Consider the following 12573-nt stretch of genomic DNA (forward strand, 5'->3'; position numbering starts at 1 on the left):
CCTGACCTCAGGGCCCCCTGTTGCCTCGTCCCCGTGTGGTCTGGGCCCCTCCCTGGGGCTCTTCTGGCTGTCTCCAGGGCAGTCTCCTGAAGGTCCCCTCACCCCGTTTCTGTAGCTGGGCGGTGCTCCTGTCTCTAGGCCCATCAGTGACCATCGTCACCTATGCTCTTGCTGCTTTCCGGCACTTGTGGGACTGTCATCCAGCCCCTCTGGGGATCGCTCGGTTCGTCACGTGGGCACAGTACCAGGATCCCGAGTGGTGCAGCCCGGGAGGCCCCAGCCCGGGTGGATGGTGCATTTTATTTTATTTTATTTTTTTTAATGTTTATTTATTTTTGAGATAGAGAGAGACAGAGCATGAACGGGGGAGGGGCAGAGAGAGAGGGAGGCACAGAATCGGAAGCAGGCTCCAGGCTCTGAGCCATCAGCCCAGAGCCCGACACGGGGCTTGAACTCGCGGACCGCGAGATCGTGACCTGAGCTGAAGTCGGACGCTTAACCGACTGAGCCACCCAGGCGCCCCTGGATGGTGCATTTTAATGGAGCGTGTTTCTGGTGCTGGCAGGGAGGACGCTCACTGGGCTGTCTTAGGCATGCATGAGGACAGATGGGGCCACAGGAAGTGGTCCACCTGCCCGTGTTCAAAGGCACCGGGATGGCCATCCCGGAAACCTGATGATTCATAAGTGACCAAAGCCGAGGCCTGCTGTGCCCCTCTCAGGGCAGGGACAGCATGTCCTGGACTCCACTGTCGGCTGTCTCTGTTCAGCAGGCTCTGTGGGCACCCTAGGCTGCCTTCCCTCAGGGACCGCTGAGGGCAGTGTGGAGGGCCTACTTCTTGGTCCACATTTGTCAGCGTCTGAGGGTCTCTGTGGCGTTATCCGGGCTGCCCTTGGTGGACCTCGGGGCCGGATGGGGACATGGCCCCGCTGGACACACCTGGAGCAGACTCGGGTCCCTGCCGCTAAAGCTTCCAACTGCAGAATGAATGACTGGACCCTCCTGCCTTTGGAAGAGCGTGGCCGGCGTGGCTCCTCGACCGTGGAGGATCACTCCGTGAGCCACTTCCCTAGCTGTTGCTGCCTCAGTTGAAAATGCTCCTGCTGGGAATTTGAGGGCATTTTTGAGAAAGTTGGATCCCTGGCTTGGCATGTCCTCTGTCACCGTGCGGTAAGGGATAAATGCCTGACCCATGCCCACAGGAAGCTCCCCCACCGCCTCCCTGTCCCATCCCGCACTTGTACGACACGGGAGGTGGCCTAGAGCCTTCTCTCCCCTTACGGGGCCGGTGATGGTGCAGTGTGCTGATGTCCGCCGTGCGCAGCCTGGGGACCGGGTGTCCCTCTGGCCTCTCCCATCCTCACAACCAGGGTGGGACACCTCTCTTGTCAACCTGGTTCACAGAGGTGGGAGCCGGAGCTCCCAAGAGTGAGCGATGCTGTCTGTTCCCAGGTCGGCTGACCCGACAGGTGAAGGGGCGGCTGTCTGTCCCCACGCTTGCTCTCAGGAAGGCCTGCCAGCCTGCAGGAGCCAAGCCACCTGAGGCAGACCCCGGCCTGTGGGCTCCAGGCCTGCCGTGCATCTGGCTGGAAGGAGACCCGTGTGGACCCGGTGTCCCCCAGCCCTCATGCCAGGGACGGGGTCGGGAGGGGCCCAGCGGACCCACTATGCTCTCCCGTGGTCCTCTTTATAGGGAGAGATGTTCTCATTATGAGATAATGGATCAGAATAAAAGAAACGTGCGTGAGAGACGGAACGTGAGAGACGGAACGAGCACGCTTGTATCTCCCTCTGAATGTAGGGGATGAGCCTGACCGTTTGGTAATGAAATCAGGCCAATGGTTGCCAGCATAGACCTGGCCGTGGGGTGTGTGCTCTGCTCCGGGTCCTCCTCTCCCAGCTCTGAGTGACAACTGGCCCAGTTCGATCCAGGCGCAGACAGCCTGGGTGCCTGAAAAGTCGCTGTAGTCCCACTGTCTGATGTATGTCCAGCCCCCCTCTCTCTGTTTTGGTCTCCGGGAGCCTTGGAGCCTGAGGGGCATGTGTTAGGAGAGACCCCGCTTCTTCTCTCTGGTCCGGCTACGCACTCAGACCCTGTGTTTGTGTCCACATTGTGGTTTTGTGTGCACGTAAGGGACAGAGAGAGGAGGGAGGGCACCAGGCACCTGTGGGGTGCGGGATGCAGGCCCGAGACCTGCCCACCCAGGAATGTGCAGTAAGCTGCTCTGGGGGTGAGGGTGGGGGTAGGGCTTTGGACACCGGAGACCTCTCACTGTGCCCCCATTTCCACCCCCCGACCCCCCGGAAGCCAGGTTGCCGTCAGGGACGCAGCCCCTGCCCAGTGAGCCTGTCCTGCTCCCCTGGGTCCTGCAGGGCCCGGGCTGGGCGCATGCTGCTGGTGCCCGGCGTGCAGGCATGCGTGCTGCTGCTGTGGGCTGGGCCTGCCCGCGGCTCCGGCACCGCTGCCCTTGAGACTTCCCCAGCCACGGCGGGGCGGGCGCTGTCCCACCTGCTCCCTGTGAGGCCACGGGCAGGGAGAGGGCGCGGGACTCGAAGCGGTGAAGGAGCCAGGCGGTGAGAGGGGCCTGCTTTTGAAGGTGAAGCCCTGGTCCCGGGGCCCCTCAGCAGCGCCGTGAGTTCTGCTCCCGGAGGGATCTGTGGGGCCGCGTGTACTTGGCAGTGGCTTTCTCCCCGGTGCCACTGCTCTGTTTGCTCACGTCCTTGCTCTGCTGTGAGGGGGCAGTAAAAGTTCCATGTAGCGCCAGGTCTGACGCTTCTCCCGCCGGCGGCTTCCTGGGCTGCCCCTTCTGGGGACCCCCTTCCTCCTTGCCCTCTGCTTTCACGGGCGCCTTCCTTCCATATGGTGCAGCCTACTTCCCGCCGAGTGCTGAGTGCTTGGTGTAGACTTGGCTCAGAGAGAACCTCCCTTGGAGCGACACCGTGCTGCTCCTAGAGGAGCTGGGGCGGGGGGGGGGGGGGTGGGGAGCAGAGTGATTTTCTTTTAATTTCCTAACTCGAGCCTGCTATGTTTTTTTTGGACACTCACTGCTGCTTGTGTTTAAGTGCGGTAAGAAAGACGTTCACGCTGGGCGCTCCTGGTAATGACTTTGTTTCTGGCCTTCTTGTGGAAGGGAGAAGTGGCTGTCTGTCTGTCTGTCTGGCTTTGGGAAGGTCTCGATTCTCCCACTGCACGGTGGTGAGAGGGTCTCTCCAGGCACTGCGGTCCATATGGGCTTTTGGGGGAGGCTGGCTTTCGGGGCCAGCCCCCGCCTGGCACCCCATACAGCGACTGGGTGCACAGCTGGTGTTGTTAGCTCTGTCCATGTGCTTCCTCACCCAATGCTGCCGACACCTCTGCTTTCCAGGTGTGGAAACTGAGTCACAGAAGGTTGAGTAAATTCTCAAGGTTGGACAGCCCGGGAAGCAGCCGGGAAGTGCTTGACTGCTGCACCCTGCCTGCTGGGCAGCGAGTGAACGAATCCGTGCCTTCGGATTTGTCCAGTGGATGTGGCTGGTTATTGGCTTTGCAAAAGGTTTTCGTTTTTCTTTTCCCGTTTGCCTTGTGCGGTGTGCTTCCGCTGGTCTGTGGACTGTGCTTTCTTCCTGCGCGCGCGGCTGGCCTGCTCCCTGCCCCTGGCCCCGGAGCCCTGCTTCCTTGTGAATCTGGCTTCGGTTACGCAACTGTCCTTTTTGTTCCTTTTTACGGAACTGTTAGTGGCTGTGGGTTTCAGGGCCGTCTGAGCGGCTGGGAGCAGCGCACAGGCCCCGCGGCTCCCTGCGGTCCACACCTGGCTGGGACCCCTGCCGCAGAGGGTCTCTGCTGGTCATCCTGAAGCCCGAGAGGGTGAGGGGAGGTGGGCAGCAGGGGCACAGCCTTCGGTCTCTGAGCAGGAGCTAGGGCGAGCTCCCACCTGCGCCAGAACCCCCCACCCCCCGTTCCGGGTTCTTGCCTCGTGTCGCCTTGTGGCTGTGCAAGGGACAGTTTCTTTCCAGGTATCCCCCAGAGTCATTGATTCCCTCTGTTGTGACCTCACCAAGGCGGACACACTTCCTACCTTTCATTCTGTTGCTCTTTTAGGGACCGGGTGTTCAGGCCGCCCGGGGCATTGACTTTATCATCCTACGAATAAACATGACAGGCATTTAGGACCGAAATGTAGAGCGGTATCCCTGTGCCTCTAACATGGCCAGATCATCCCTTGGACGTGTGGAGGTTGGTGGTGGGCTTATTCCCTCCTGTATCCCACAAACTGCGTGCTCTGCCAGCTGCTGGGGTAGGACGTGGTCCCCAGGTGGAAGGTGGGAGCCACTGCCTCTGCGGGTCTTTACCTGGGGCGGCGGAGGGGGGTGCACAGCATGGGCGAGAATTCATGTGGCAACTTATTTCTGTGCAGTTGAGGGCTGTGCCATCATGGCACGTACAAACAGGGCCAGGGATCGGGGCCGCTTTGGTGGGGAGGTGACATCTGAGCTGAGAGGTCTAGGATTAAAAGGAGCTAACCAGGTGAGGCTTGCCTAAGTGGGTGAAGAGCATTCCAGACCTGCAGGGCATATGCAAAGGTCCTGAGGCTGGAAGGGTGGAGTGTGCTGGGAAAACTGGAAGAGAAGGGCCATGGGGCAGGGGTGGAGAGAGGGAGGTGCCTGCCCTTGGCTCACAGCAGTGGGATGTGGGGACACGGCACCAGCATTAGCCCTACAGATGGGCTGTGAGTTCTGCTCCTCAGGCTCCCGTCCACCTGGGGTGTCCCTGCCAGCCCACCGCGTTGGGGACAGGCCCTCCTTGCTGACATGGGGGCACCATCCACCTCGTGAGTCTCATTAGGCAGGTCTTCTCCATCTTCCTGGTTTCCCAGACAACATGCAGAAATCGTAGATGCTAAGGGTGCATCGTGCCGGGCCTGCTGTGGCGCCACAGCACCCCTGCAGAGAGGCTGCTGGATGTAGGAGCCCATTTTACAGATAAGGGCCCTCATCTGCAGGAGGTCCTGCGGTTCTGGGACAGCCTGGGTGGCTACCCTGGCCAGGTGCCTGCTGGCCGTCCCCACGTGGCTGGTCACAGCCACCGGGAAGGGGTGATGTCGTCCAGCCGTGGCCTGCTGCTTACCTGCCAGGTGACGTGTGTCGGGGCACGCTGTCTGCGTCCTCCCTCTGTTTTCTGGCTGGGTGTTAGGTGTCCTCACTGCCCTCCCTGCCCCCAAGCTGGGTCCTTCTGGAAGCCCTTGGCGGGGGGGTGGGGGGTGCTCCGTGCTCTGTGGCCAGGAGTCCTTGGTATAGACTCACCCCTGCATTAGGTTTGTCCAGCGTCCCTCCTCGAAGCCATGAGCGAGTCCTCTGCTGCTGGGACGTGATTGTTGGAAATCCAACCTGTCGGTTCAGACCCAGAGTGTCCTGTCTTCTGGCCTGGACGCCAGTCACTTGAGGTGGGAGAGCAGGGCCCTGTGGGTCCTACGGGACTTTGTGCATCTAACAGTCAGGTCTTCGGGGTGTCTGTCTCGTGCCACGTGTGGACTGTACTTTTCGTCTGAAAAAGTAGGAGACAACGTGTGCTTGTAGTACCAGGCTCTGCGCTGACGGTTCACATTTGGGTGCTGCAGGGTGTGTGAACGGGCAGAGTTTTGGGGGTTGGCCTGGTTTGGTTCTGATGTTGCCCACGCTGACTTTGGGGTGTCCCACAGCTGCAGACCCTGCAGTACCCAGGGAGGGGGGAAGGTCCCTGCCAGCCTGCTGATCAGATCCCAGACAAGACCAGTGATCAGGCCCCACAGCTGACGGGGCTCAGGGTCCTGCTTGGAACCCCAGCTTTCCCTCCACGGGCCATCTGCTTAGAAAGGGGCCGGGTTACTAGTGGCAAAGCCTTTGTCTCACAGACATATTTGGGCCATTGTCACCCAAATTTGGGCCAGTTTTCTAGTGCTACCCACTGGTCATGGGAATGGCTCCCTATAAGACTGGGTGCTGGGGGGCGGGTCCAGTGGGACAGGGCGGGGGGGTGGGGTGGGTGGGCAGGGTCATGTAGGAGGAGCCACTGGGGGTGGGGTCCTATAGGAGGGGGCGCAGGGGGGCGGGGTCTTGTAGGAGGGGCTGTGGGGGGGGGGTCCTGTAGGAGGGGACACTGGAGCGTGGGGTTGGGTCCTGTAGGGCCGGCGCTGCAGGATCCCTATATGGACAGCAGGTGTTTCCTGCACGTCCTGTGTGGGCCCTAGCCCCCAGGTGAGGTGGGGACTGGAACCCCTGTCTAGAAAGACGAGGAGGGTGGCTGAGGCCGGAGCAGGTGAAGGACCTTTCCAGGTTTGCAGGGTGCAGAGTGACAGCACAAAGGCGGTCTCACGGGGAACCGTGTCTCCTGACAAGGCCTGGACCAGTTTCTCCCAAGAAAAGCCATGCAGTCCTGCCTTTGGCCCTGGGGTAACCCACTCGGAGCGAGCACGGGCTCTGTCTGCCTCTCTTAAAAAAGACAGTTGTGTCTGCATGCAGATATCACAGGGGATCGGTGTCCCCTCCTGCAAGATGGGTTTGGGGGTTTATATCCCACAGCTACAGAGTTGCTACTTCTGAGCGCGTTTCAAACATAGAAGTAACACCAGTAGCAAAAGAAATGAGGATCGATTATTGCAAAAGTGTGTTGGGCAAGAGAGCCCCTCTGGGCAGATGCAGCGATCGAGTGGTTACCTGCTGGAGCACCCGCCTGGCTGCTGGCCAGGGTCCTGGGCTCCGGGGCTGCGTTCTCTCTGCCTTCCAAGTGCTGGACCCAAAGTGACTGCTGGCCAGGGAGGCCAGTGACTTGGTTGGGGTCCCAGGACCGCTTAGGGGCCCAGCACGTGCGCTGCCTGGCCCTCACCGGAAACAGTGCCTTTGGGGCAGCGTGGGCTTGCGCTTCCCCTGTTGCAGGTGTAACCTTTGCCACGGATTCCACCGGTGCCCCGCCCCTCCGTCTCCCACCAGGTTTCTTCCGGCGTTTGGAAGTTGTGGGCTGTGATAAGCGGGTGCCAAATAGACAGGGGTGAAGGAGGCGGGGCTGGGCAGAGGCAGGTGGGGACCAGGAGCCAGCTCGGGAATCGCCTGTGTTATCTCTGTCGCTCTGGCCAGTAACGATAAGAGTGGCTGGCGGTGTCCTCAGAAGGCTTCCCGGGAAGGTGGGTGGGCAGCGTCTTCTTGCCAAGCACTGCGAGCAAAGCGCAGCCCCGGGGGCCTGGGGTCTTCCCGCAGAGAGGTTTTCTCCCAATTCCTGTATGGGGTTAAGATGCAGGGTTCTGGTGCACAAGGGACCTTCCTCTTTGGTAGATTTCCAGGAAGCTGGTTTCTGGGTCATTCCTCAGCCGTGAAATGCTCTGTGGTGTTTGAAGGGGGGCTCGGCTTTTGAACCCCACGAGCAGATTGGTTCTTTGCTCTCCAGCACAGACGCACAGAGACTGCATACCCGAGGGTACCCTTCTGGCCAGTGACGTGTTTTGGGAAGTCTTGCCCCTTCTGTAGAGTCTCCTAGCCGCTACACAGCAGAGTGGGCACCCAAGGGGCTGCCATCTCTGTGTACCCGGGGTCCCATCACCCACACGTCATCCACTTGGCTCCAAATGTAGCCTCTGAGGGAGGGAGTCTGGTGCGCGTGGAGTCTCAGAGGCTGGCTTCCAGAGGTGGCTCGGTCCCAGCCACTCTGTCCTCTGTGGTGGGGGCTGGGCTCGCTCTCCCGACCTCCTTGATGCTGGCCTGGCCCCGGGGTCGGGCTCGGCAGCACGGGCCGTTGGGCCACCAGGGCCAGGGGATCGAAAGAGCCCTGGGTTTAGTGTCAGAAGTTGCTATCACATCTTCACGTGCGATTCTAGACACAACACGGTCTTTCTGGATGCTGTTTCCCAGGCTGCCTGTGGGGGTTCCCACCGGGAGCCAGGTGGCCCACCAGGTGTGGTGAGCTTTCTGACCGCAGTCCACTGTGGCCTGTCACAGGATGCTGCTGGTGGAACAGGGGGCCACGTGGTCAGAGGACCCGGACCCCGTCCCCTCAGGGAGAGGGCCAGAAACAGGGTCCCAAGCTGGCCTTGTATCTGTCCTAGGGACCCCTCCTGCCACTCTTCCCCTCCATGCACCTGTTCGGGCCACGCTTGTCTCCTCACTGTCCCCAAGATGCAGAATAGAGCTACTTCATGGTCAGTCACCAGCTGTGCTCTTCCTGGGACACATTCTCTTGAGGTGACCCCCTCACTGCAGGGACCCCCGCCCCTCCACGCTGACCTGCGGCTCTGCCCACCTCCCCGTGCACCTGAGGGGTGGGGGAGGCCTCACCACCGGGCTGGGGGGAGGGGGTGCAGGCGGTGAGCGGTGGTTCTGGCCCATCATCCGGTTAGGTGATGTGTGGGCTGGAAAGCGTGAAGGGCCTTGCCCTCAAGGAACGTGTGCTTTCTCTACAAACTTACATGCGTGGATCTTGTCTGGTTTTCAGTCCGTGCACATTACTTCAGTCTAAACTGGCACCGTGGGGCGGCTGCAGGTGGGGCTAGGGGTAGGGGCAGGCGGTCCAGCCTTCCTATCGCTTTGTGTGTGTGTGCACGTGTGTGTTTAGCGACCCGCCTTTCACGTATGTGTCTGCGCATCGTGTATATGCACCTGTCGTGTGTCTGCCCTCGATCTATCTGCCATCCATCTGTGCCAGGGGATGCAGGTGGGGATTCCCTGGGCTGGGGGCTGGCTGGGACCCGTCTGGGAAGTGCTGGGCCTCAGGGCTGCTTTGGGGAGAGTGGGCCCAGCCCCCTGACCTCCTGGGAGCCGCTGTCCACACTGCTCAGAGTCCCAGGCACCGAGGGAGCCGGCTCAGTCCCGGACTCGTCTGTAAGGCGGGACCCGTACGAGAGGCACTCGTCCGCCAGGGACAGCCAGCGGACAGCCTCCCTGGGCACTCTGTGCTTCCTGCGCCACACGCTCCCAGCATCACTGCGCACTCCATCCGCAGAGCGGGGCCAGGACACGTGGCAGGCTCCGGGAAGGGGCCGCCGAGTCCCAGGAAGGGCACTCGGGAACACCGTGCTGGGCTTACGGGCTCTCCCGCCTCTGCCATCTTCGGCAATGCCTTGCACACCTCTTTGAGCCTCGGTTTCCCCACTTTTGAAATGTGGGAGGTAATTCCTACTCACAAAGTTGCTGGGCGTGTCTCCTGAGATCGTGTCTACACGGCCTTTGTGGATCACGTTAACACACGCACACATGGAAGGATCTTGCAAATTGTAAAGTCATCACACCTGAGGCTTTTTCCCTGCAGGATGGGCTTTTTAAAAAAATGGTAGATGTTGGGGCGCCTGGGTGACTCAGTGGGTTAAGTGTTCAACTCTTGATTGCGGTTCAGGTCATGATCTCAAGGTTCATGAAATCGAGCCCCACGTCAGGCTCTGTGCTGATGGTGTGGAGCCTGCTTGGGATTCTCTCTCTCTCTCTCTCTCTCTCTCTCTCTCTCTCTCTCCCTCTCCCTCCCTCTCCCTCTCCCTCTCTCTCTCCCTCTCTCTCTCTCTCTGTCTCTGTCTTTCAAAATAAATGAACAAACCTTAAAAAGCAAATAGTAGAAGCAATAGAGAATTATCAGGCTTTGTTTTGTTTGAGTCAGTCTGATGATAATGGTAGTGATCTAGTGAGCGTTGGTCAAACACCTCCTGTATACAGGGGACAGGCATTTACCGGTGCCGTGGGTGGGTTTGTCCTGCTGGGGGTTCGTGGACCATGTGGCTGGGGGTCTGCATTCATAGGGCCCTGACGTGCTGGAGACCCTCCCTGGCCGTAAGAGGCGCCAGCAGTCACCGTGTTTGACTTCCCACTTAATGACTAAATCACAGAACGGTGGCCGTCCTTCCTTCTCTGTGGGCTGGTGGCTGTGGACCGCGTGGGACTGACCTGTGCTTTGTTGTTTGCAGGCTCCGGGGGGCTCTGCACCGTCTGCTGCTGTCTGCCGTGCCGGGCCGTCCAGGTAAGCGTTCAGAACCTGGTGTCCCTGCCTCAGGCCAGATACGACAGGAAGCCTGAGTGTGGTCTTCCTCGAGTCTGTGGTCATGTTTCCAGGTGATGCGTGTCTGTGGTCGTGTTCCAAGGTGTAGAAAGCTCTTTTTTTTTACCCCCCCCGGATGCACCTTCCCAGCATTGAAGCCCAGATTGTGGGAATGTGATTGTTTCCATGCACAGCCCTGGCTTCTTTGTGCAGGTGAACTTGGGGGGCGTTCCAGAGTTGAGCCCAGCAGGTGCACCAAGCTCTGTCTGCCTGAGTCTGGGCAGGGCCTGCTGGGACGGCCACGGCCAGTGCTCCATGTGGGGCAGTCTCTCAGGAGCTGTGGTTGGTGGATAAGACACGTTATTACTTTTTATATAAGTGTTTAAAAACCTGATTTATTTTATTTTGTTTTGTTTTATTTTATTTTATTTGGGGGTTGGGGAGAGGGGCAGAGGCAGAGGGAGAGAGAGAGAATCTTTTAATGTTTATTTATTTATTTATTTTTTATTTATTTATTTTGAGAGAGAGAGAGAGAGAGTCAGAGTGTGAGCGGCGGAGGGGCAGAGAGAGAGGGAGACATAGAATCTGAAGCAGGCTCCAGGCTCTGAGCCATCAGCACAGAGCCCGATGCAGGGCTTGAACTCATGAACTGTGAGATCATGACCTGAGCCGAAGTCAGACGCTCAAGCGACTGAGCCACCCAGGCGCCCCAGGGAGAGAGAGAGAATCTTAAGCGGGCTCCATCCTCAGTGCAGAGCCTGACATGGGGTTTGACCCAGCGACCCTGGGATCATGACCTGAGATGAAATCAAGACTCAGATGCTCAAATGACTGAGCCACCCACATGCCCCAAAACCTGATTTAATTTTTAAAAGTCATCAAAACTCTTTTGCGGCCATATGTGCATAAGGCAGAGAAAAAACATCTTGGTGATGTTTTGCATCCTGATTTGAATAAATCAACTTAAATGACTAAGTTCATGATGCTGGATCTGGCGATGTTCCTTCCAGTGGGTATAATAACAACACCTTAGGTATCCTAAGAAGCGTCTGTCTTCCAGAAGGAAATACTAAAATGTTTATAAATGAGGTGGTAACAATGTCTGGGATTTCTTCACGGCGGCCGGAGTGGTGGACGAGGGGGTGTGGGGGGAAACGTGTGTTAATGTCGAAGTGAGACGGTGGGTCCATAGCGGTTGGTTAAACTTTTGTAGGTTTTTGAATTTTCCAAAATTAGGAGAGAAACACCTATAAAAGGGGCAGTCGATAAACAGGTGGCAGCCACAAAGGCTCGAAGCTCCTGGTAGCGATGGCTGTGGACCAAAACCACCTTCCTGTGACTGTCCTGTGTCCCTTTGTGGGTTTTCTGTGGGTCTTACCGCGCTGGGGTTGACCCAACACCTCATCCCCGGCCACCGTCAGCTCTGGGGGCCTGCCCTGCCATGAGGATGAGGAGGGAGGGCTCTCGGGACATGATCCCCACGGTGCCGTCCCAGCCTCAGCAGCCCTCCCCTCTGTAGGCCCCGTTGTGGTCGGTGGTCCTGCCTCCGCACCCCTGCCCTCCCACCCCCAACTCCCCAGGAGCCCGCACACAGCAGCCCTGCTGGTAGAGCCGGCCACCCCTGTGGCCGAGGGGAAGCACCTGTAGGGTGGCCACCCATACTCCTTCCCAGCGCGTCTCCTCCATGGCCCCCACACCTGTCTCCAGGTGGGGCAGGAAGACCTGAGGACCCGCCACGGGGCCTCTGCTCCCGCCATCCTGACCCCCAGGAGTGAGGACCAGGCTCCTCCCTCCAGAGTCCGTCCCCTGGGGGTCTCCCTCTGCTGCAGGGCAGGGGCTCCTGTGATGCAAACACACTTGGAATAGACACACAGTCCCCCGGGGGGCTGCCGCCGGGGCTCCCCTGCGAGCAGCCAGTGTGGGCACCTCCGCGTCCTGACCGGCCCCCTCTCCTAGGCCCGCGGTGCTGAGCCCCGCCATGGAGGACGGCCGCGAGCTGGACCTCACCTACATCACTGAGCGCATCATCGCAGTGTCCTTCCCCGCCAGCTGCTCCGAGGAGTCCTACCTGCACAACCTGCAGGAGGTGACGCGCATGCTGAGGTCCAAACACGGGGACAACTACCTGGTGAGTGGGGGGACACCGAATGCGGGGATGGTTGTGGGGGGGGACACTGAGCCTGGGGATGTTGGGGGAGGGACACTGAGCCTGGGGAGGGTGGGGGGCGACACCAAATGTGGGGATGGTGGGGAGGGGACACCGAGCCTGGGGACGATGTGGGGGGGACACTGAGCACAGGGATGGTGCGGGGGGGGGGGGCACTGAGCGCGGGGAGAGTAGGAGAGGGGACACTGAGTGCAGGGATGGTGTGGGGGAACACTGGGCACTGTGACTGGGAAGACACTGAGTTTCCTGAAATGTGAAGAAACCACTGAGAGTCTTGGGGTGGCCACTGAGCCTGTGGGGTGGCTGTGGTCCCTCACTCTGTGCCTGGCTTCATGGAGATGCCCCGGGGCTCCCTCCCACTGGGGCTTTTGTTCCACGTGCCACCTGCTGTGGCATGAGGTCACGAGTGTCCCCGGGGAAGTGCAGCTGTCCCCTGCCCACGGCC

General features: G+C 59.7%; 1 protein-coding gene across 15 annotated transcripts in view; it reads left to right on the top strand.

The window, feature by feature from the left end:
• The window catches only part of TNS3 (tensin 3), a 218932-nt gene that overhangs the window by 86806 nt on the left and 119553 nt on the right, over nucleotides 1-12573 (top strand). For 12 of the 15 annotated variants that reach the window (XM_086697137.1, XM_086697139.1, XM_086697134.1 and 9 more), the window contains 2 exons: nucleotides 9891-9943; nucleotides 11918-12089. In XM_086697137.1, the coding sequence (XP_086553263.1) occupies nucleotides 9891-9943; nucleotides 11918-12089 (225 nt within the window). Of the gene's footprint in view, nucleotides 1-1775; nucleotides 2633-3011; nucleotides 3068-3385; nucleotides 3534-9890; nucleotides 9944-11917; nucleotides 12090-12573 lie in introns of those variants that run through there. The other 3 variants (XM_086697143.1, XM_086697138.1, XM_086697147.1) reach the window with 3 other exon arrangements.

The sequence above is a fragment of the Puma concolor genome, chromosome A2 (genome assembly GCF_028749965.1).
Source record: "Puma concolor isolate L17-30 chromosome A2, mPumCon1.1.hap2, whole genome shotgun sequence".
Classification (NCBI taxonomy): Eukaryota; Metazoa; Chordata; class Mammalia; order Carnivora; family Felidae; genus Puma; species Puma concolor.